General features: G+C 52.6%; 1 protein-coding gene across 13 annotated transcripts in view; it reads left to right on the top strand.

Annotated features, from left to right (window-relative positions):
* The window catches only part of MYH9 (myosin heavy chain 9), a 116,810-nt gene that overhangs the window by 56,061 nt on the left and 40,425 nt on the right, over window positions 1-20,324 (top strand). For all 13 annotated transcript variants that reach the window (XR_004265044.1, XR_004265043.1, XR_004265041.1 and 10 more), the window contains exons 4-6: window positions 15,069-15,096; window positions 15,895-15,988; window positions 20,055-20,147. Coding sequence is in view for 10 of the 13 variants with exons in the window: in XM_032266615.1 (XP_032122506.1) it covers window positions 15,069-15,096; window positions 15,895-15,988; window positions 20,055-20,147 (215 nt within the window). In the remaining 3 variants the exon portion in view is untranslated. The remainder of the gene's footprint in view (window positions 1-15,068; window positions 15,097-15,894; window positions 15,989-20,054; window positions 20,148-20,324) is intronic.

Here is a 20,324-nt window from a genome sequence, read left to right as displayed (position 1 = left end):
CTTACCAAAGTGCTGGGATTACAGGCGTGAGCCACTATGCCCGGCTCTTCTTTTCTTTTCTTTTCCTTCTCTTCATTTTTTTTTTGAAGACCAATCAAGTGCATTAGTGAGAAGGGAGAAGGAGTAGAACAAGTTGTGTAACTGAACAGTCAGTCGAGATAGCTCACTATCTTCAGACCAGACTTTTAATTAAGGACTCATCACACTCCCCTCTTCCTCCCTCATCCCATTTTCCAAGTCAGCCAGCACTTTCTGTAGGTTTTTTCTCTTTCCATATTTCTGATTCCCTTCTCCCTTTTTCTACCCCTTTAATCCTGGCCTTAAGTAAACCTTTCCAGTTTTTTGCCTGCACTATTGTATGGCCCTCTAAACATCACTTCTTTTTTTTTATATGGAGTTTTGCACTGGTTGCCCAGGCTGGAGTGCAGTGATGCCATCTCGGCTCACTGCAGCCTCTGCCTCCTGGGCTCAAGCGATTCTCCTGCCTTAGCCTCCCAAGTAGCTGGGATTACAGGTGCCCGCCATCACATCTGGCAAATTTTTTGTATTTTTAGTAGTTCACCATGTTGACTGTGGCTGGTCTCAAACTCCTAACCTCAGGTGATGTGCCCTCCACAGCCAACCAAAGTGCTGAAATTACAGGTGTGAAACATCATGCCAGTGTTTTTTTTGTTTTGTTTATTTTTTTGAGACGAAGTCTTGCTCTGTTGCCCAGACTGGAGAGCAGTGGCATGATCTCGGTTCACTACAGCCTCCGCCTCCCAGGTTCAAGCGATTCTCCTGCCTCACCCCACCCCCCAGTAGCTAGGATTATAGGCATGTACCACCATGCCCAGCTAATTTTTGTATTTTTAGTAGAGAAGGTGTTTTGCCATGTTGGCCAGGCTTGTCTTGAACTCCTGACCTCAGGGGATCTACCTGGATCTGCCTCCCAAAGTGCTGGATTTACAGGCGTGAGCCAGCATGTAAATCCAGCATGCTCAGCCAACTTCATTCTTAATGGAGCCCCCTACCCCATGCTTCTACCAACTGGTCATCTTTCTGGGATGTAAATGTGATCAAATCACTTGATTTGAAATTTTGACAAATCGTGAAAAAGCTCCTCATTGCCCCAGAACTATTAGGTTGCTGCTAAAGTAATCACAGTCTTTGCCATTCAAAGTAACGACAAAGACTGTGCTTACTTTTACACCAACCTCTAATAACACTCAGACTCTGTGGCAACATACAGTGCCCTTCAGAATTGGCCCCCTGCCTACCTCTCCTGCTTCTAGCTATGTGGAACGCCTCACATTTCCCTAAAAGCTCTTTCTGCTTCAAAACACCATACCTGCTCCATCGGCCTGCAATGCCTGGCAAATCCCTACTGTTTTTTTTAAAAGCACGACGGAAGCATTAGGGCCTCCAGGGAGACTGTCTGGGCTAGATTTGCATCAGAGCCCTGGTCATGCTTTATTTGACTGCGGTGTTTACACATTTCTTTTTCTCTCCTAGATGTTGCCTTTACATTCTCAGAGCTTAGCCAAGTACCTGGCTTGTGTAATTCTGACTCAAACCCAATTTTCAGGCAGGGCTGTGTTCTCCCATGTTGTATGGATAGTGGTTTGTTATGTCCTCTTCCATAGGCATCCTTTTTTCTTTGAACTTTGCAGTCTATCTAGACAGTGGTGGTAATGAATCTTGTTGGGTTAACCACCCTGTCCCTGGTTTAGAGGCTTAGAGTGGCAGCCCACGGGCCTGTCCTCCACCACCCGCACTGTTGAGCGTGATGAATTATGTAGGATGCACAGGTTTGGCCGAGTCTTTGGCGTATGCTCACGTCTGTCAAAATTCCTTGAGGACGTCAGCCCTTTATTTCTAAAGTAGAATGAGTGTTTCAAAATGCTAACGAGAACAGCCTGGTGGCAAAACATTCTGTAGGATTCCAGAAAAGTCTGAGTCTTTGTCTCTAGAGGTTATGAGTCTGGTTGTTCCCAGCTCTCTTAATTGGCCTAGTGCAAGAAGTGTACTCCAGAATCAGTCTTTTTTTTTTTTTTTGAGACGGAGTTTCGCTTTTGTTACCCAGGCTGGAGTGCAATGGCGCGATCCCGGCTCACCGCAACCTCCGCCTCCTGGGTTCAGGCAATTCTCCTGCCTCAGCCTCCTGAGTAGCTGGGATTACAGGCACGCGCCACCATGCCCAGCTAATTTTTTGTATTTTTAGTAGAGACGGGGTTTCACCGTGTTGACCAGGATGGTCTCGATCTCTTGACCTCGTGATCCACCCACCTCGGCCTCCCAAAGTGCTGGGATTACAGGCGTGAGCCACCGCGCCCTGCCTCAGAGTCAGTCTTGAGATGTGACCTACTGAGTGAGGGCCTCTTCTGACACTTGGATCCCGGATGGGAACAGTTAACTAGCAACTGGGCATTTTTGCTTTTAGGCAAGACATTGTGACTGAGCAATATGTACTGATGAGGCAGGAGGCAGAGTCCTTGGGTCTGGACTTCAGAATGTCTTCGGTTAACCTTCAGTTAACCTGCAGGACTCCTTCTCCAAGAGATTCATTCAATTGTTCTTTGTTCAATGACAACAAAAATTTGGTGGGGATAGCCTGAAAGCTCCATACATTGAAAGTAATTGGAGAACAACAAAAAAAAAAGATGCAGAGAACTGGAGCTTTCCATTGTCTTGGCCATAACCGAATGGCCTTGTTAGGAACTCAGGGGCTGCCCTCTACATCTGTGCAATGGAGGATCTCTTCATGATTTGTCAAGATTCTGAATCAATGGGTTTGATCCGATTTGCAAATTATCAGGGCAGATAGGTAGGCGATTTCATCTTTTGGATGAAATCCAAAAGATGTATTTCCTATCCAAAAGGGATAGGAAATACATGTGTGAGCACAGGAGATCTGCATTGTCGGTGCCTCCTTCAAAGTAGTCTGTGCAGGTATTGGGTCTGTGTTTTCCTAACCCTCAGTCCGAGAGATTTTCACTTTGCCTTTGGCCTAGCGTTGGACTTGCTACAGCTCTTGAGTTCCCACGTTGACTGACAGAGGACATTTCTAGGCTATTAGAAAGTTCCTTCTTCTTCAGCCAGGCGCGGTGGCTCACGCGTGTAATCCCAGCACTTTGGGAGGCCGAGGCAGGTGGATCACCTGAGGTGAGGAGTTTGAGACCAGCCTGGCCAATGCGGTGAAACACAGTCTCTACTGAAAATACAAAAAAGCTGGCCAGGCATGGTGGTGCACACCTGTAGTCCCAACTACTCAGGAGGCTGAGACTTAAGAATAGCTTGAACCCAGGTGGCAGAGGTTGCAGTGAGCCGAGATCACGCCACCACACTCCAGCCTGGACAACAGAGTGAGACTCTGTCTCAGTTAAAAAATGAAAATAAAAAACTTCCTTCTTCTTGTATATAGCTGACCTGCAAAGCAATTAATAATAGGTCTCTTGTTCTTGGAGCAGGGAGGAAGTTATTAACAGAAACTGCTCACATTATGACCAGATGGTTCACTAGTAAAAGAAGGGTGTCCAGAGGAACCTTTGGTTTTTGCCCTGGGTCATGTGTCACCCGTGGAGCCTCGGCATCTGCAGTCTGTTAAAATCTACCCTTCTCTTTTGGAGTGAAGTCTTAGTGCCTGCTACCCACCCGGCTTTGCCCACCCGGGGGAAACAGGTTTGTTCCCTGCCACTGACATCTTAAAAGGCACAGCCAGAGGTTCCTTTTCTGCTTTATCTTTAAACAAGAACTAGACAAAGATTTCCTTCCTGAACTGACTGTGGCTTATGACATACTAGCATTTATTCTGCCAAACAGGGCAGTTGGTGGCTTTGTCTGGGGACTTGTAGGAGAGGAGCTGTTTGACCCTTCCTGGGACCTCCATCTGCCTTTATCTGTTCAATGTCCTGATTTCTGCCTGCTGTTGTTCCACAGTTATTATTGATGGCACTCTCTTTCACTTTGAGAAGCATCTCAGTTTGGAGGAGATATTATATGTTACTCACCTATTGTCAGACTGACCCAGGGTTTCTCACACTTGACACTAGTGATATTTGAGGCTGGATGATTCTCTCTTGGGGGTGGGGAGTTTTCCTGAGCACTGTAGGATGTTTAGCAACATCCTGGCTCCTATTCATTTGATGCCAGCCGCACCTTCCCTCTCCAGTTGTGACAACCAAAAATGTTCTCAGACATTGCCATCAAGTTGTTCGTGGGGGGCAAGATTACTCCCAGTTAAGAACTACTGGACTAAGCATTGCAGATTAGTTTTACTTTGAGCATCGTCTTCGATCGATCAGTAGTGGCTGCCTGGAGCCCTACTGATCCTTCTGTGCTGGCAAAGATTTGAGACTCGATGCAGGAATGCTGAGATGGATTAGTGCTGTCTGCCATGGGCCTGGGTGGGGCATGACAGCATGTAGTGCCTTGGATTAGGCTGTGGAGGTAGGTAACAGAAGGTGCTAGAATGCCAGGAGGTTTTGACATCCTGTTACTGGATGCCCTTGGCAGTCCAGGTGGAGAGATGAGACGTGTTTATAGACAGAAATATGTGGCCATAGCTACAAAACACGACACTTGCTGCCTACATCTGTGCCAGCACGACTGAGCCGGTGTCAGGTGTCCTGGGAGTTTGGGGGAAGGTGTGGCGGTGAGGCCTGGGGTGGTTGGATCTTGCAGAAAGGCAGTGGTATGTGTCAGTCAAGTAGTTACAGGGCATCCAAGACATGCGCAGCATGGCCTTGGGTTTAATTAAAGTCGTGGTGACATGGTCGGTTCACCTCCTGACCCTGCCTTTCCCATACAGTTAATTCATTGTCATGGCCATTCCTGGGTCTTCCCACCTTGTGGATTGGACCATTCCTCTGAACTCTGAGATGGCATTGAAGACTTTGAACTAGCCAAGGACACGAGCGTGAGAGAGCATAACGTTGTGTTGTGTTGCTGGCCCTTGCCAGGCGGAGACCAACTTTAAGGGGGCTGGGACTGTCCCAGGGCAGGCACAATGATCTGTTATAGAGTTCAGGCGGAAGCAGCTATGGTCTGCAAAACATCTGCCTTGCCTGGGAAATGGTGCTTCTGGCTCCCGGGCCAGACCTTCTGGGGTCTCCCCTGTGGGGAGAGGCGTGTGTGTCTCTACAGGAGCACTTGCTGGTTGAAGAATTTGACTTGAGCCCAGTTATATCCCCAGTGAGTAGAAAAAGCCCCTTCTGGAAGGCTGAGGTGGGCGGATCATGAGGTCAAGAGATTGAGACCATCCTGGCCAACATGGTGAAACCCCATCTCTACTAAAAATACAAAAAAATTAGCTGGGTGTGGTGGCACGCACCTGTAGTCCCAGCTACTTGGGAGGCTGAGGCAGGAGAATCCCTTGAACCCAGGAGGAGGAGGTTAGAGTGAGCCGAGATTGCGCCACTGCACTCCAGCTTTGCAATGGAGTGAGACTCTGTCTCAAAAAAAAAAGAAGAGCCCCTTCTCTGTGAATTAGGTAGAATGTCAGGTTTGGTTCACTTTCGGTGACTTTGTGGTATTAATATTTTAATGAGTTCCCAGTATTTTAGGGGAAGTGAGTCTGCTTTCATTCTAGACCTCAACTGGTCTGAGAGCAATTTAACCCTTTGCTCTGTGCCAACCTCCCCCCCACCCCCTCACCCAATCTCTGGGTTCTCAGGGGCACCTGCACCGGAAGTGGTTGGTCACCAGCAGCTGCCCAGAGTGCCAGTGAGTGTCCACGTTCCCCTTGGCTTCTAACCTTTCTCTGTAAATGATGAGGGGTAGAATTTTTGTGTATCTTCACATCTGAGCACGGCTCTTTGAATATGGAAAGAGGCAGGCCCAGATATGTTAACTGACTTGTGAGCTCCAGAAAGCAGGCCTCCTGATTCCCGTCCTGGTGCCTGTTACCCCGGCACAGGCCCGCAGGGTGCTGGTACCTCTCATTTTCTCTGGCTGGTCTTGAAGGAATTCTCTTGGGCTCAGTGGTTAGGTGGGGACTAGGGCAGGAGGGGCCCTCTCTTTCCTTCTCTCCGCATTCTTCTTGTCTCTCCTGTGGAACCGTCTGCTTTCCAAGGTCTTTCTGAGGAAGAGGGCCATGTTGGGCAGAGGCCCAGGAAAATGTGTCAAGGGGGCAGAAAAGCTCCATTTGAATAGACTCACCGGGACGGGCGGCTGAGGAGCGAGCGCTTCGGAAGCCACAGATGGGATGACTCTGCTGAAGCAGGAATGCGCCCAGCCGGGAGGCTGCCAGCCCTGCCAGCCGTCAGCACACAAAGGCCCCGCTGTCTGCTGGGGAGGTCGGGAACAGGCCCTGTGTGCCCAAATGTGCCGTGCAGGCAGCTCGGGCTCTCCGAGATGGGGTGTGTCCCGTGTCCGCACCCACTGGTCTCCCTGTGCTGGCTGAGCACCTACTGTGTGTTTGTGGGGGCACTCTGCAGGGTGTACGGACAGCAGGTTGGGGCCTGCCTGGAGGAGGTGACTGTCTCGTGCCCAGAGACAAGCAGATCAGCTTCAAGATGAGAGCGAGAAACTAGCACAGAGAAGGGGGGCCCCACTGAGCCTCGAGAGCTGCTGGGGTGGGGACGGAGCTTTGATAGATGACACAGCACTTCCACAGGGCACCAGAAAGGGGCTGCTGGGCCTGTCTCAGCCTGAGATTTGGGAAAAGTGCCATGTTTTGCCTTTGAGCAAGAGGAAGTGTGTTGTGGAGGAGAAACCGTGGGCTTTGATCGGCCTCTTTCGCTGCCTAACGGCAGCCCGGCTGGAGCAAGTCCGCTCACTCTGATTGAGCCTCATTCTCTTGTCTGCCTGACTGCAGCCCGGCTGGAGCAAGTCCGCTCACTCTGATTGAGCCTCATTCTCTTTCGCTGCCTGACTGCAGCCCGGCTGGAGCAAGTCCGCTCACTCTGATTGAGCCTCATTCTCTTGTCTGCCTCTTGGGCTTCATAAAACTCCCTGGCAGGGTCATGGTAAGAAGTAAGACGCCACGTGTGTGATGGCTGCGGTGATCACCTGTTAGAGCTGGCCCTAGGAGTCCAAACGCTTCCTGACTGAACTGCCCTGCCTTTCACAGAGCCTTCAAATCGCTCATTCCTTCCGTTCACACTCCTGCTTGCTTAACGAAGGTGATGGCCAAATGCATCTTTCTGGCAGGCGTTTGAAACTCCTCAAAAAGACTCCCCTGAGAGTCTAGCCGCAGGAAGTGAGTTGTCACAGCCGCTTCCCCTGCAGCGACGTCGCCACACACTGGAACACGATAACAGACATGGTCCCTGGCCTGTCTGGTCTGGTCCACTCAGAGCTGAGGCCTGGGGTGGATGTGGCCTCAGTGGAGCTTTAGGAGATGTGGTGCTTGATCCAGAGTTGGTTCTTCTGCAGCCCTGATATGCTTTTCTGTTCCCTGGACTGCTGGTGGACCAGAGAGGTGCTGTGGGAAGTAGGCCCTGGGCTACCACCCAATACCATGGCTGCAGCCGGGAGGCGCTGTCCTGGAGCTGATGCGAACTGGCTGCTTTGTCCTTCCTGCCAGGAAGGAAAGCCTGGCCCCAGCACGAGGCTACTGAACTACCCATGGTCCTGCCTGACACAGCCTCATTTTTAGAACATCTCTCTAGAATAGGAGTCTCTGGGCCCGGTGCAGTGGCTCAGGTCTGTAATCCCAGCACTTTGGGAGGCTGAGGCAGGCAGATCATGAGGTCAGGAGTTCGAATCCAGCCTGACCAACATGGTGAAATCCCCCTCTCTACTAAAAATATAAAAATTAGCTGGGCGTTGGTGGTGTGTGCCTATAATCCCAGCTACTCAGGAGGCTGAGGCAGGAGAATCATTTGAACCTGGGAGGTAGAGGTTGCAGTGAGCCGAGATCGTGCCACTGCACTCCACCTGGGCGACAGAGCAAGACTCTGTCTTTAAAAAAAAAAAAAAAAAGAGGAGTCTGGTTAACAGGCCCTTTTCAAGGATTCATTGTTAGGCTTACTTCTTTTTGGAAATTCATCCCAGCAGACCCACCATGCTTTGCTCTGTGCCCACTGAGAGGGAGATGAAATGAAGTGTCCTCTTAGAACCCGAAACTTTGGGTGGGGGTGTTTGGAAGCTTTGCCCAGTGTTTTTGTTTCTGCTCCCCATCCCCCGAAACAAACCAATGCCAAAAACTCACATCAAGTCCCTACTGACCCTAAGCCACTTGGTGCTTTGGCCTCCTGTGAGTTCTCTTGCTGCCTGGCGAGTGTCGGCTGCCGCTGCCAGCCCGTTTTTCCTGTTCTCCCAAGCGCCGGCTCTGAGACTTCAGTTGGACTGCGTCCCAGTTTGTCAGGGCTGAACCATAGCGTGTTGAGAAAAAGGAGTTGCTTTCCTTTACCTACCTGATTTCTGGAATTAAGACTGGTTGACTACAAAAGTAATTTCCTACAACTAAAGAAAGATAAATGAGCTAAAAGTCTGCCGGTATAAAAGTTGGGATTCTGGAAGTGGCTTCTGTAAAATTTGTTTAGTCTTGACCAAGACTACCAGCCCCGTGTAGACATTGATAATAAACTCTTGAGGATGCAAGCTGTTCTTTGGGAAAACAGACGGTGCTGATGGGGGCTCAAGATGTCATTCCCACGTGGCTTCATGATTCTTCTTGAAGATCTTGTCTCTTCCACATGATCTGGTCCACAGCTACAACAGGGCACAGGTCTAAGCTGCAAGGAGAGGATGTGTGAGCTGTGCTCCAGGAGTGAATCCTGGCCTGACAGCCTTTCCTTCTACCCATTGCTTTTCCAAGGCGGCATGGTCATGCGCTGTTACTATTTCCCTCCAAGCATTGATGTCCCTGGTATTCTCAAGCACGATTGACTCATCAAAGGAAGTTTCACAAAGCCGGTTGCTGTCTTTGCAGGCCTGTTGGTATCCCAACAGGGAGCCGGGTTTGTCCTGAGCAGTGCCTGGCTGTGTCTGCCATGCTCCTTGTGTGTGTCCCAGGTCCTTCCCTCTTGTTCCCGGTTGCTCCAGCCCTCTGCAGAACTCAACAGGGGCCCCTCCTCCCTTGCCTTTCCTCTTCCCAAGGGGAATGTTAGGTAGGAGCAAGGCAGAACTGGACTGGGAGTGTCCCAGTGGCATGTGCTGTGGGTGGTCAGCCCTCACATGTGGCTTTTGAATTTCCCTCCAGTCTGACAAACCTACTGGAGCTGCCTTGACAACAAATCCACTAGGAGAACGTTCTCCCTCCTGCCCCTGCTCACAGGAAGGGCAGAGAAACACCCAGCAGTGCTGTTTCTGGCAGGTTTGCTTGTATGCTGGGAACTTACCTGTGTTTTCCTAACGCATCTTGGCCAAGAGAAGCCTTGTCTGGGGCCTTGCTTGGTCTCTGACATAATGAAAGTTAAGAGCAATCCCTCAAGCTTTAAAAAAATTATCCAAGGTGCTTGGAAGGGGCCACCCATTCTCTGCCTCCTGTAACTGGAGACTTGGGTCTTGACAGGTTCAAACCAGGGTTCCACCTGGGGAAACATGGGCTGTGGGCAGAGGCACTGGGCCAAGTTAAGCTGGCTTCTGGCATAGACGCAGCTAAGCAGGCATGTCCCTTGATCTGGGCCTACCGTGGTGCCCTAGAGGGCACACTTGCCCATGACCACATCGTGTGCCTGGGAGCCACGGCAGGGGCTTCCTCCTTTGCTGGCAGATTGCTAGGCAGGCAGGCTGCCAGGAAGCTCCACCCCCCTCGACACAGATCTGCAGCCCCTGCTGATATGAAGCATCCTTTTGCACTTGCTTTTCCTTACCTCCCCGTTTGCCTCCCAAGGGCTTGTAACCCAAGCTTGTGAATTGAGCTGGCTGTGGGGAAGCAGACAGAGCCTCCCATCGTGAAAGCGTTGTGGCCCTTTCTTTGCAGCGCTGAGGCAGGTCTGCGGGAGGTGCCCAGTGCTGTGCCCATCCGGGCGTTTGATGGAGGGGTGTGCGGGGGAGGGTGAGGCCTCCAGAGGCCTGAGATCTCAGCCCTATTCATGCGACTCTGATCAAGCCATCGGATTTCTTAGGACTCTGCCCTGATCTTGGGGTCGATTTGAATTAGGTGCTCTCCAAGACCTTCCCAATCCAAGTTCCAAGCTTCAGCCCCATAGGTGCTTTGTGGTTTGACCAACTGAGACCAGATGCTGTCCACATGAGGGTCTTGGAGAGAAGCGACTCTGGGTCTAGGTCTCTGCCCAGGACAGCATGAGACACCCATTCTGGCAATGCAGGGCAGGGATCACAGTGCCAACACAGCAAGCCACCCCCAGGGGCCACTCTGAAATTTCCCTGAAAGCAGAAGGCTCCCTGGTGGTGGAAAGTTTTGATCCCATTTGTCTCAGATTATCTGATCAGTCTCACCCAGTGTGGGGACATTGCCCAACCTGAAACTCCCCTTTCCTTTCTTTCTTTCTTGGTCCGTACCCATTTCTCAATAAACCCAGTGGAGCTGAAGATGGGGTCCTGTAGGGGCCTCTCCCAGGTGGAGCCCGAGAGAGCTGCTCCATGCCGGAACCTGGGGAGATGTGATCTTGGGAGCATGGTGATGAGTCAGTCCCAGCAGTGGTTGCTGGTGAACCAGGCCCCTTCCTCTGTACTTCCTGTTGGGCTGATGTCACCGCTGTGTGAGCCTCGTGGCCTTTTATGGACAAGAATGAGCTGAAGCTCCTCTCCCAAAGGAAGTGAGCCTTAAGCCTTCAGCAGAAGTCAGTACCTGGGATGAAATACCTGTGGTCAGATTCCCCTTCCTCCCTCCTGGACCCAGCCTTCTGAGCTGGCTAGAAACACCTGTGCACAGGTAGAGGGCCACATCAGCTCACGGGCCCTCACTGCATGGGCTTGGCCTCAGGACATTTCAGGTTTCAAATGAGATCCAAGGAGGGAATGGCCTGGTTCCTGAATATGTAACTTTTATAAAAGACTTTCTCGTGGTGGTGCCAGGGAGTTGCTCGGTTGGGAGCTCTGAGACAGCAGGCGGATAAGGACAGCATGTCTGGGCGTCTGCCTCACACTGTTGACAACAGATACACCATTTCCTTCCATCCTCAGAGCAGTCCCTTAATTCCCAGAGGGGTCAAGGGGCAGGCACCGCGTAGGAAGAAGGGAACCCAGGGCCGCAGTGCCCTTGGCGGTGGCCTCCTCCTTTGCAGAGCTGCTCCAGACACATGGACCAGTGATTGTCAAACTCTGTGTGCTCTGAGGAACCCTGTCTCCACCACCTGCTGTCCCTTGCTCAGGGATTTGGGGAGATTTCATCTGAGGAAGGACTGCCGCTGCTTTTTGAAAAGTCTGAAAGCTACTGCAGAGTGACTCATAACCCTGGCTCTACCCTGCCCTCACCAAGAGAGGGGCTGGGGCAGGGAATTCAAGTGCCTACCATGGCTAGGCTTTCATCTGGCAGGGGGCTCGTGTCCCAGAAGGGGCGTGTTCCCGGCGGCCTCCTCCTGTGTAGAGGAAGGAAGGGCGTTTTCAAGTAAGCCTTCAGTCCTTACAGGCCAAATAAGGACTTGAGCCAAAACAAGCGGATTGGGCTGGACTCTGAATGTGCTCATCCAGTGAGATGGCGATGTGGGGGAGGGGGGAGGGGCTGGGCGCTGATAGCAGTCTCCACCAGAATGCACAGGGTGGGGAGGTGGGCTGCAGAGTAAACTAAGTCTGGCCAAGAGCCCACTGGTTGCTAAGAATTCTGACTACCTCACTGCCCAGAAGAGATGCCTCTGAGATCAGGAACAAATCCAGAAAAACCACTGTGCGGAAAGAACCCGCAAAACAGTGACGATAATACCTGCTTTATCTACTTTGTAAGGTTATTGGAGGCCATACAAGATAACAGACCAAACCCCTTCCTGAGCGTCAGAAAGACCTTTCCTGTTGCATGGGGCCATGGTGTGATTCATGGTGTGTGGAGCAGGTGGATTTGGATGCTAAGCAGAGGGGCAAGAGGGGAAGCAGTGAGGAGGCCTCCCAGCAGTTTGCTTTTCAGAAAGCATTTGTCCGAATGAATGTTCCTGGCAAAACAAATCCAGATTTCTTTTTTCCTTTTGAGACAGAGTCTCTCTCTGTTGCCCAGGCTGGAGTGCAATGGTGAGATCTCGGCTCACTGCAGCTTCTGCCTTCTGGGTTCAAGTGATTCTCCTGCCTCAGCCACCTGAGTAGCTGGGATTACAGGTGCCCGCCACCACACCCGGCTAATTTTTGTATTTTTAGTAGAGACGGGGTTTCACCATGTTGGTCAGGCTGGTCTTGAGCCCCTGACCTTGAGATCTGCCCGCCTCGGCCTCCCAAAGTGCTGGGATTGCAGGCATTAGCCACAGTGCGTGGCCCAGAATTTTTAAAGGTATATTTAGGCTGTGTTGACAGCGGCAAGCTGGCCTCAGGAATTGGAGGGGGAAGGCTGGAGGAGTCAGAGAGCTGGGGATTGTGGGGTGAATGGAGAGAAGACACTCTGAGTTTGGCTCTGGGGTTTCGGAATGTGAAGTGTGTGTGTAGGCAGCCTGTGTGTGTGCGTGTGCCTGGGCATATGTCCCTGTGTGTGTGTGGCTGCGTACATACATGTATGTCCACATACACCTGGGCATACATGTGCCTCGGGTGCCTGTGTTTGCACTTGGGTTTGTGTGTGGACACGTTTGTAAATGCATGTGCAGCCATGTGCCTTGTGTGGGTGCATGTGCTCATCTATATATATGGCTTTGCACACATCTGTGCACATGTGTGTGCATGTGTTTCTGTGTACATGTACCTCTGTCCACCTGCCTCCATATGTGACTGTGTGTGCGCAGAGGCTTGTGTGTCGGTGTGTGTGTCCCTGTCCTTGTGCACGCACGTGCCTGCGTGTGCATGCCTTTGAGTGTGTTTCTGGGCTCTGCTTCCTGTTGTTCAGCCACGGAGCCTCTGACTCCTCCTCACACAATTAGAGGAATTCCAGCCATCCCAGGGACAGCCCTGGGAAAACGGTTCCTTTGGAAGGGTTGGGGAATGTTTCCTTTTATGGTATCATTGAGCCGTTGCTGCTCACAACTTGCCAGCACTCGCAGGTACATTTTGGCCTGCGAGTAGAGCCGGTGACTAAACATGCCCACAGCTGGGGCAGACTACAGGGAGCCTCAGTGGGGGAGGGCAAGGGCCTGCGATCACAAAAGTGTTTGTTCCAAACCCCTATCGGTTGCCACACTGTTGTTAGGGGCCAGCGATGAAATGTCGTTCCTGCTGCCTCCCTCCCTTCTGTCTTCCCGTCTGTCTTGTCAAGGATGCTGGGCTCTAATCTCTGTCCTTGCTGTGCAGGCTTGAAGGACTGTTTTTTTGAGAAAGGCAAGGCGGGGATTAAGGCCACCCTAGAGCTTGCCTCCCTAGCAGTGCCCACAGCAGAGAGCAGAGTGTGGGATGTGTTAGAGTGACCTAGCCCCTCTGTGCCCCCACCCCGTTGATGCTTAGGGGGCTGGGAGGAAGCTGTGGCCCAGGGCACAGCTGATGTCGGTGTTGGGTGAGAGGTTTGTTTTTTCTTCTCTGTTCGGGCTTCCTTTTCCCCCTTCCGAACGACCAGTGGGCAGAAGAAGAGATAGGAGGCAATGCCTAGCCCCGCACACTGCTGAGGTCAGGCACGCTGGAAAGCTCACCTCGGAAGAGGCAGGCTACCTAGCTGGTCGGCATCTACTGGTGTAGAACAGTTAAATGTGTCTCCCGAGGCCATGTGCGTGGAAAGCCGTGAGTCATTCTCCCAGTGCCTAGTCATGCAGGGCCCTGACCAGGCGGGCGGTGCGAGCCACTGAGTATGTCCTTCACACGTCGCTGAACCCATGTTTCCATCCAGTGCCGATACTGTACCAGCAGCCACGGATGCTCCCACTGCCCCCGACAACGCCACTTCCCTCCCCAAATGGTTGGTGCCTACTGACTTCCCCACCACCCATGTCGACGTCGTGGTGGGGAAGTCAGTAGGCACCAACCATTTGGGGAGCTTCCTCTCTTTACAGGGACTGCGGCAGGTCTGTTTTGTGTGTTATTTCTATTTTGCAAACGAATCCTGCAAGGGAGTTAGTAGCATATCTCCTTTGTGGTTGTAGAAACTCAGACTCAGACTTAAATACTTCACGGCAGCTCAAATATTTGTAAGTAGCCTGATCCTGGATTCAGGCCAGTTTGACTTCAAGGACGGTGGGGACTTTAGATGGGGTGCGATAAAACGGAAACAAAATTAGTTTGTATTTTCAGCTGTTGCTTAAGATTGGTACCCGGTACTGAACAGCCAGGATGCCTTACTGTTACCGGCAAACTCAGCTTTCGAGTGTGGGCATCACTGCCCCTCCTGTACCAGGGGAGAGTGGGTATTTATAGCCTTACTTGCCGAGTGGTTCACAGAGCTGTTGATAGTTACTGAAAGTTCCTGACACTCGGCTCTAGAACAGGTTGTCACAGAAACCCATCAGAAGCTGTCATTCTTTACAAGCTGCCTCTAAAGTGACATCATTGCACGCCTTCCACTTGCCAGATACCATGCTGGTGTGGTCACATGTGTTGTGGACACATGTACTGTTATCCCACGCTGCGGAGGAGGGAGCTGGGGCTCAGGGAAGGCTGCGCACCTGTCCTGAGTCTCACGCTGTGAGGTAGCATCTTACCCCAGGGCCTTCCTGTCGCAAAGCCAGGCCTCGGCACCCCTCCTCCCCCGGCCTCTTAAGCGGTGCTCCTTCCTTCAATGGGGATGGTATTTAGAGCACCTGCAGCGGGCTTATTTCTAACAGTCTCAGCCCCCGTTATAAACACACAGGGCAGGCCCCACTCAGCTCCCAGAAAAGTCAGTTCCTGGAGAGCTTTCCAAACATTGGTTCCGCTAAGGTGAGAGACAGAGAACTATTTCTAGTTTTCTGGTGGGGGCTGGGCAGCATGGTGGGCAGTCTGAGCTCCCAGCTGCCTAGTGGCACTGTCCCCCAACAAATGTCCCACCCAGCAAGGTGTACTGTCAGCCTATGAGGGTGGGCTGCGAGATCCCCGAAAAGACAGTGTCTGTGGCTCTGTGCTCCCTTTCTGGGAAACAGACAGCTCTTTGGGAGAGGGAGACTTTGTATCTGGTGGGAGTTAATCTGTTGTCTCCTTTGTTGCAGACCGGGAAGATCAGTCCATCTTGTGCACGTAAGTATTTCTCCATCTGAGTAATGGTTCGTTTCACCCACCAACCTGTTCTCATTCTTGAGGACTCCTACTGAAACCACGACTGGGGATTGTGAAGTCCCCCATTCCCAATTCAAGGCTCCCTCCTCCGCTTCCCCAGGGGACAGGACTTCAGCTTGTACGTTTGCTACTAGGGGGGCCCGCTGCATGGATGAGCTCAATTTCAATCATCCTTCTTCAAGAAGCCTGTGGGAAGAGGGGTGGATTTTATGGCAGAAAGGAAAACCAAGATCCTCTCCACAATCCAGCTGGGAACCAGCCCCTCCATAACTTTTGGGCAGAAGGCATTCCTTCACTCCTTGTATGGTGGCTTTCTTTACCTGGATTGAAATAGACCCTGGGGCCTCTCACCCTCTGAACTTCAGAAGGAGATCCATAAACCCCATTGCCGAGGGAGTTAATGGCACAGAACATTCCTTCAAGTGAAGTTTCAGAGGAACATGTCCCAGTGCCTTTGACCCTTATGTCCACAGCTGCCTAAAACTGATTTTTAAAACACTTGCATGTGAAGGCTGCCAAGTGACCGGGGCAGGCAGTGGGTTTCAGTTGACTTCTGTCCGGCCCCTGGAGAGCCATGGGAAATGGACTGCATGAGGATTCCAGAGTGTTTATGTGGCTGTCCCTTTTGCTGCCCAATAGATGTTGGGTCCTTCATGGGCACCCGATAGAAGGCGAGGCAGTCACGTGTGCAGTGGGAAGGGACGGAGGTCAAGGACTTGGCCAGGCCTAACCCCGGGACTTCCTTGCTTCTCTTGGTAGGGGCGAATCTGGAGCTGGCAAGACAGAGAACACCAAGAAGGTCATCCAGTATCTGGCGTACGTGGCGTCCTCACACAAGAGCAAGAAGGACCAGGTGAGTGCTGTGATCCCCACAGCCACTTGCTGGGCCTCAGTGGGATGATGGAGGAAGAACACTTAGTGGTCATGGCTTCAGGTTCACATGAGGATGCTTTGGGGAATGAAGCAGAGGCTGGGCCCACTTCTGCTGAGACGACAGCGTGGCCATCTTGGGAGTGGTCTGGCAGTAGCAAGCCCATTCCGTCCTTGGCCTCCTAGCCTTCTGAGTTGCTATGGAAACTGGCGAGGTCCTGGAGTTTGCGCAGAAGCCCTCTTGGCATCTGTAGCTAATTGCTGTGTGTCCTCCCCTTCTGAGGCTGGAAGGCAGGTTCCAAGACTTGGTCCTCAAGTTGCTGGACACTTGCAGGGTCTCGAGCGGACGTGTGTTTGAATCCATTTCTTTTCCCTGCCATTGAAATGCCTCAGGGTGGACAGCCACCCACTCCCAGCACACCAGCGAAGAGTGAAAGGGCAGCTGGAAAGTCATCTCACCTCCGTTTTTTTCCTCTCCCTTTTGATGGCTTATGGTTGAACCCAGCAGTGTCCTCGCTAGGTGAGCTGCACGTTTACTGCACGTTCTGCACTGCGAATGCGTGTTCTGCCCATTGTGTGCCCTTGAATTCTGTATTTTGTTCTAAGCAGCTTTTCACCCCACACTGGTCACACTCTGCAGCTAGAACTCTTCTTTTAGACTCAGCTCACAGACTGTCTTGGGAGAGGGGCTGGGTGTGGCACACAGTGACCTCCTGTGCACTCTGAAATGACAGCTCCTGCAGAATGGGGGTGGGCCTCACACCTAGTTATTCTCAGAAACTCCAGTCATGCCCAGGCTTCCCCACAGTGCACCATAGCTGTCATGCCCCGTGCAGAACCTGACCTCTGCACGGTGGATGGCGACTCCACCCTCACGGAGCCCTCCCCGCTCCGTGGTCCAGACCAGATGCAGATGGCCGGCTGCCCTCACCTGCCACCGCTGTGCCAGTCGGAAGCAGTGCCGGGGAGGTCTCACGTTGGAGTTTTTCAGAGGTTGGGGTGATCAGATGTCAGCATGACCGTGGGGTGCCCTCTCTCTCTCTCAAGCACACATTCTTAAACTCCCTCGTGAAACCTAAGTGCCAGTGGTGTTCCTTGAAGCCATCAGGGGAGCTTGGCTGCTCCCGGCGGCTCCACCTTACTGGCGTGCTGTGTGCGACGTTCGTAAGTAAGGAGGGTGTGAGTCTGCATGCAGGTCTGGGGTGTGGCCTGCAGAATGGCCTAATGTGTACAGTCTTCTGGAACCAAACCAAAAGTAACTTTCCATGTGCCAAGCTTCTCAAGACATTCAGAATCTTTTTCCATGGGGCGTCAGGAGTTATATTTAGAAACTAATAAAGTTTCTTTCTTTCCTGTCTCTCTCTCTCTCTCTCTCCCTCTCTGTCTCTCTCTCGCTCTCTCTCTCTCTCTGCCCTCCCTCATCTCCCTCCCTACCCTTCCCCCCATTCTCCATTCTTTTTAGGAGGCCTATTTTAAAAACAGAGCTGTGAGGTTAGGAGTTCTCTAGCTGTGGTTTTCCATCTCTGAATTTGCAGTAAAATCCATTTCCCAACTATGGATTCAATGCCTAGTACGTGACCCGTTCTTGGGAGGGTGACGTTCAGTCCCTGCCCTGGAAGACACGAGACAGGACACAGTTAGAGGGCTGTGAAATCGATCATGTGCCTTCCATCTGGGGTCCCTGCTGTAGAGGGGAAGGCAGCACTCGGCGAAGACAGCATGCTGGGGTTGGGGGTGACGGTGGGAGCCACGCTGTCAAAATTGGACTTTGGTAGGCACCCTGTCCCTGCCCTGAGCCCACTGGAGTGAGAGAATAGGTTGCCCCTGGCTTCCATTCACAGCTCAGGCTGTCGGCACGAAAGGCCATTGGCCAGTTTGGTTGATTTCCTTGCCTGAAGCTGTGCTGTGATTTTCCACAGGCAGCTGGAGCACAGAATACCCTTGAACTTGGTTTGGGAGTGAGCACCCTCTCACTTGCAGTGGCCGAGTTGATCCTCCCAACACCAGCAGAGGGGTTGTTCCAGACCTTACCTTGCTGCGGGGAGGCCAGGTTTGGCCTGGGCTGCAGGTTGGCAAAGCAGAGCTTGGGCCAAGGGACTTTCCAGGCAGGTGCCCGGAGCCTGACCCGCTGGCCTTTGACTTGCCCTGCTCTGTTATTTGTGCACTAGTTGGGCCCCACTGGCAGAAACAGTGAAGCCCTTCAGAAACCGGTAGGTGACCCCAAACCTTGTGAGTATGTAGTACATACGATAGCGTGTCATTTCATGTTATGCAGATTCCACTGAAAAATTAAAGTCTTCTGTGCCCAGTTAGATGTCAGTAGAGAAAAAGCCGTAGGTTAGTCATCACTGTCGTTAGCAGGGAACTCGGCTCTGGAATCTGAAGTGGCTGTACCCGACTTGGCCCCACAGCCCCACTTTCCACGGCCACAGTGTGTGGTCCCGCACAGAGGCCCCAGTTCACCTCCTAGCCAGGGCGAGCGCAGGCCCTGTAGGGGGGCCGTGCTCCTTTCTGTCTGTCTGCAGAAACGGGAGCGGCTCAGCCAGCCTGACAGCCTGGCCCATGCTCTGAGAAGAACATCATAGGGGACGGGGGAGCCATTCTCATCCAAATCGGGCTCCGTGGGCTGCCTCAGCCGACTTCCCAGGCCCGCCCAAGGCCTGTGGGTGGAGGCATGGTGTCCAGTTACCACTGGTGCCCAGCACACGTGTAGAGCCTACTCTGTGGGTTTGACCCCTGCCCCCTGACCTGGCCCCGCTGACCCTTCTTCCAGGTGGGCAGCAGAGCAGTACCTTCACTTATCTGGATGGCTCTCAGACGGAAGGCTTCCTAGCTCTGGGTTGGGGGGTCCTGGCCTAGGAGGGCTGCTGGGGAGGAGGCTCTGCTTTGTCCCTTGCGGTCTTGGGTGGGCTTCCAGCCTGGCTCGGCTAGATTCCAGTGTCCCCGGTGCCCTGCAGACAGGCCTCGTCTGTGGCAGATGTGCTTGTAAGGCCAGAGTCCAGGACTCTCCTGGGAGCTCCTGCTACTCCCGGTTTTCCTTGTCATCACTCACAGGCGACTGCCGTTCCCGGAAAACCCTGGCTTGACTCCAGTGTTTAATAAATACAAAGGCTCGCCTGGGCCTTGTGTGATGTTCTTTCCCCGAGAGGGCACTCGGGCATTAAGGGAAACGAGCTCCCCGGTGTCCTCAGCTGGTGTTAGCTATTCCCTGGCCTGAATGGGGCTGCTGTGCAGGTGTGAAGACAGCAGTGGCTGACGGGTTAGGTCGGAGACTTGAATCCCGCCACCCAGCTCTGCTGATTGATAGCGGGATGACCTTGCCTCAGCTTCCTGTGCTGTGAAATGGGGCCACTCTGTCCTGCCCCCTGAGTATGGTGGGCGTCCAGGGGTAAGAAGGCACGAGGGTGCATTTTGTCAACCATAAAGCACCGTTGAGTCCACAGCAGGATTTATTGGCATTTTCGGTAAATAGCTTGCAGTTCATGCATTGCGTGCTCACTGCCTGCCATGGTGGGTTTAGGGTGTGGCAGTGGAGGGGCTGGCAAGGAAAGGGAAGTGTTTATTAGGACACAGATGAGATGAGCATGTATATTTTCCAGATCTGATTTTCTCATTGCCTTTTCCTATGAAAATGAATAAAAATGTGAGAATTAGAGGCAAGGAGGGAAAGGGAGGCCGGTGGACACAGGGTGGAGCCACTGTCCCAGGATGTCTGTGCTACCGGCTTCCCTAGTTCATGTGCTGCTTTCATCTGGGTCCTCCAGGGCCAGGTTCCTAGAGCTGAGGGAGCTTCCTGCCTGCTGTTTCTAGGGCCATGGAAGTAAGTTGAAACTGACGAAAGTTTCCAAAGCTCGGTGGGAAGGCCGCACTTGGGTGATACTGGGGCCTGGCCTTGGCTGGAGTGGCACACTGGAGCCCACCCAGAAGCCTCTGTTCCTGGCACATTGGATGTGCTGACACGGTTCTGCCCATCGTCCCCTTCTTGGCAGGGCAGGCTCAGCAGCCCAGGTTGCTACCCGGCCTTCACTGCATCCCTGGGTTCCTTGCAGGGTGAGTTGGAGCGGCAGCTGCTGCAGGCCAACCCCATCTTGGAGGCCTTCGGGAACGCCAAGACCGTGAAGAATGACAACTCCTCCCGCTTTGTGAGTAGCACGGCGGTGCCCCGACTCCAGGGACAGAGGGCTCTGCCCAGAGCTTTGGCTCATGCTGCCTTCTCCTGGGTGCCCTTCCCTCAAAACCAAGGACAATTCAGACTCAGTACTGTCTGGCCTGTTGCGTGGACTAGGCCAGACCCAATGCAAGTTGGTGTGGACCTGCCC

Source organism: Sapajus apella, unplaced genomic scaffold (assembly GCF_009761245.1).
Source record: "Sapajus apella isolate SASKATOON/1434 unplaced genomic scaffold, GSC_monkey_1.0 scaffold160, whole genome shotgun sequence".
Taxonomy (NCBI): Eukaryota; Metazoa; Chordata; class Mammalia; order Primates; family Cebidae; genus Sapajus; species Sapajus apella.
This window is presented reverse-complemented; position numbering and strand designations above follow the sequence as displayed.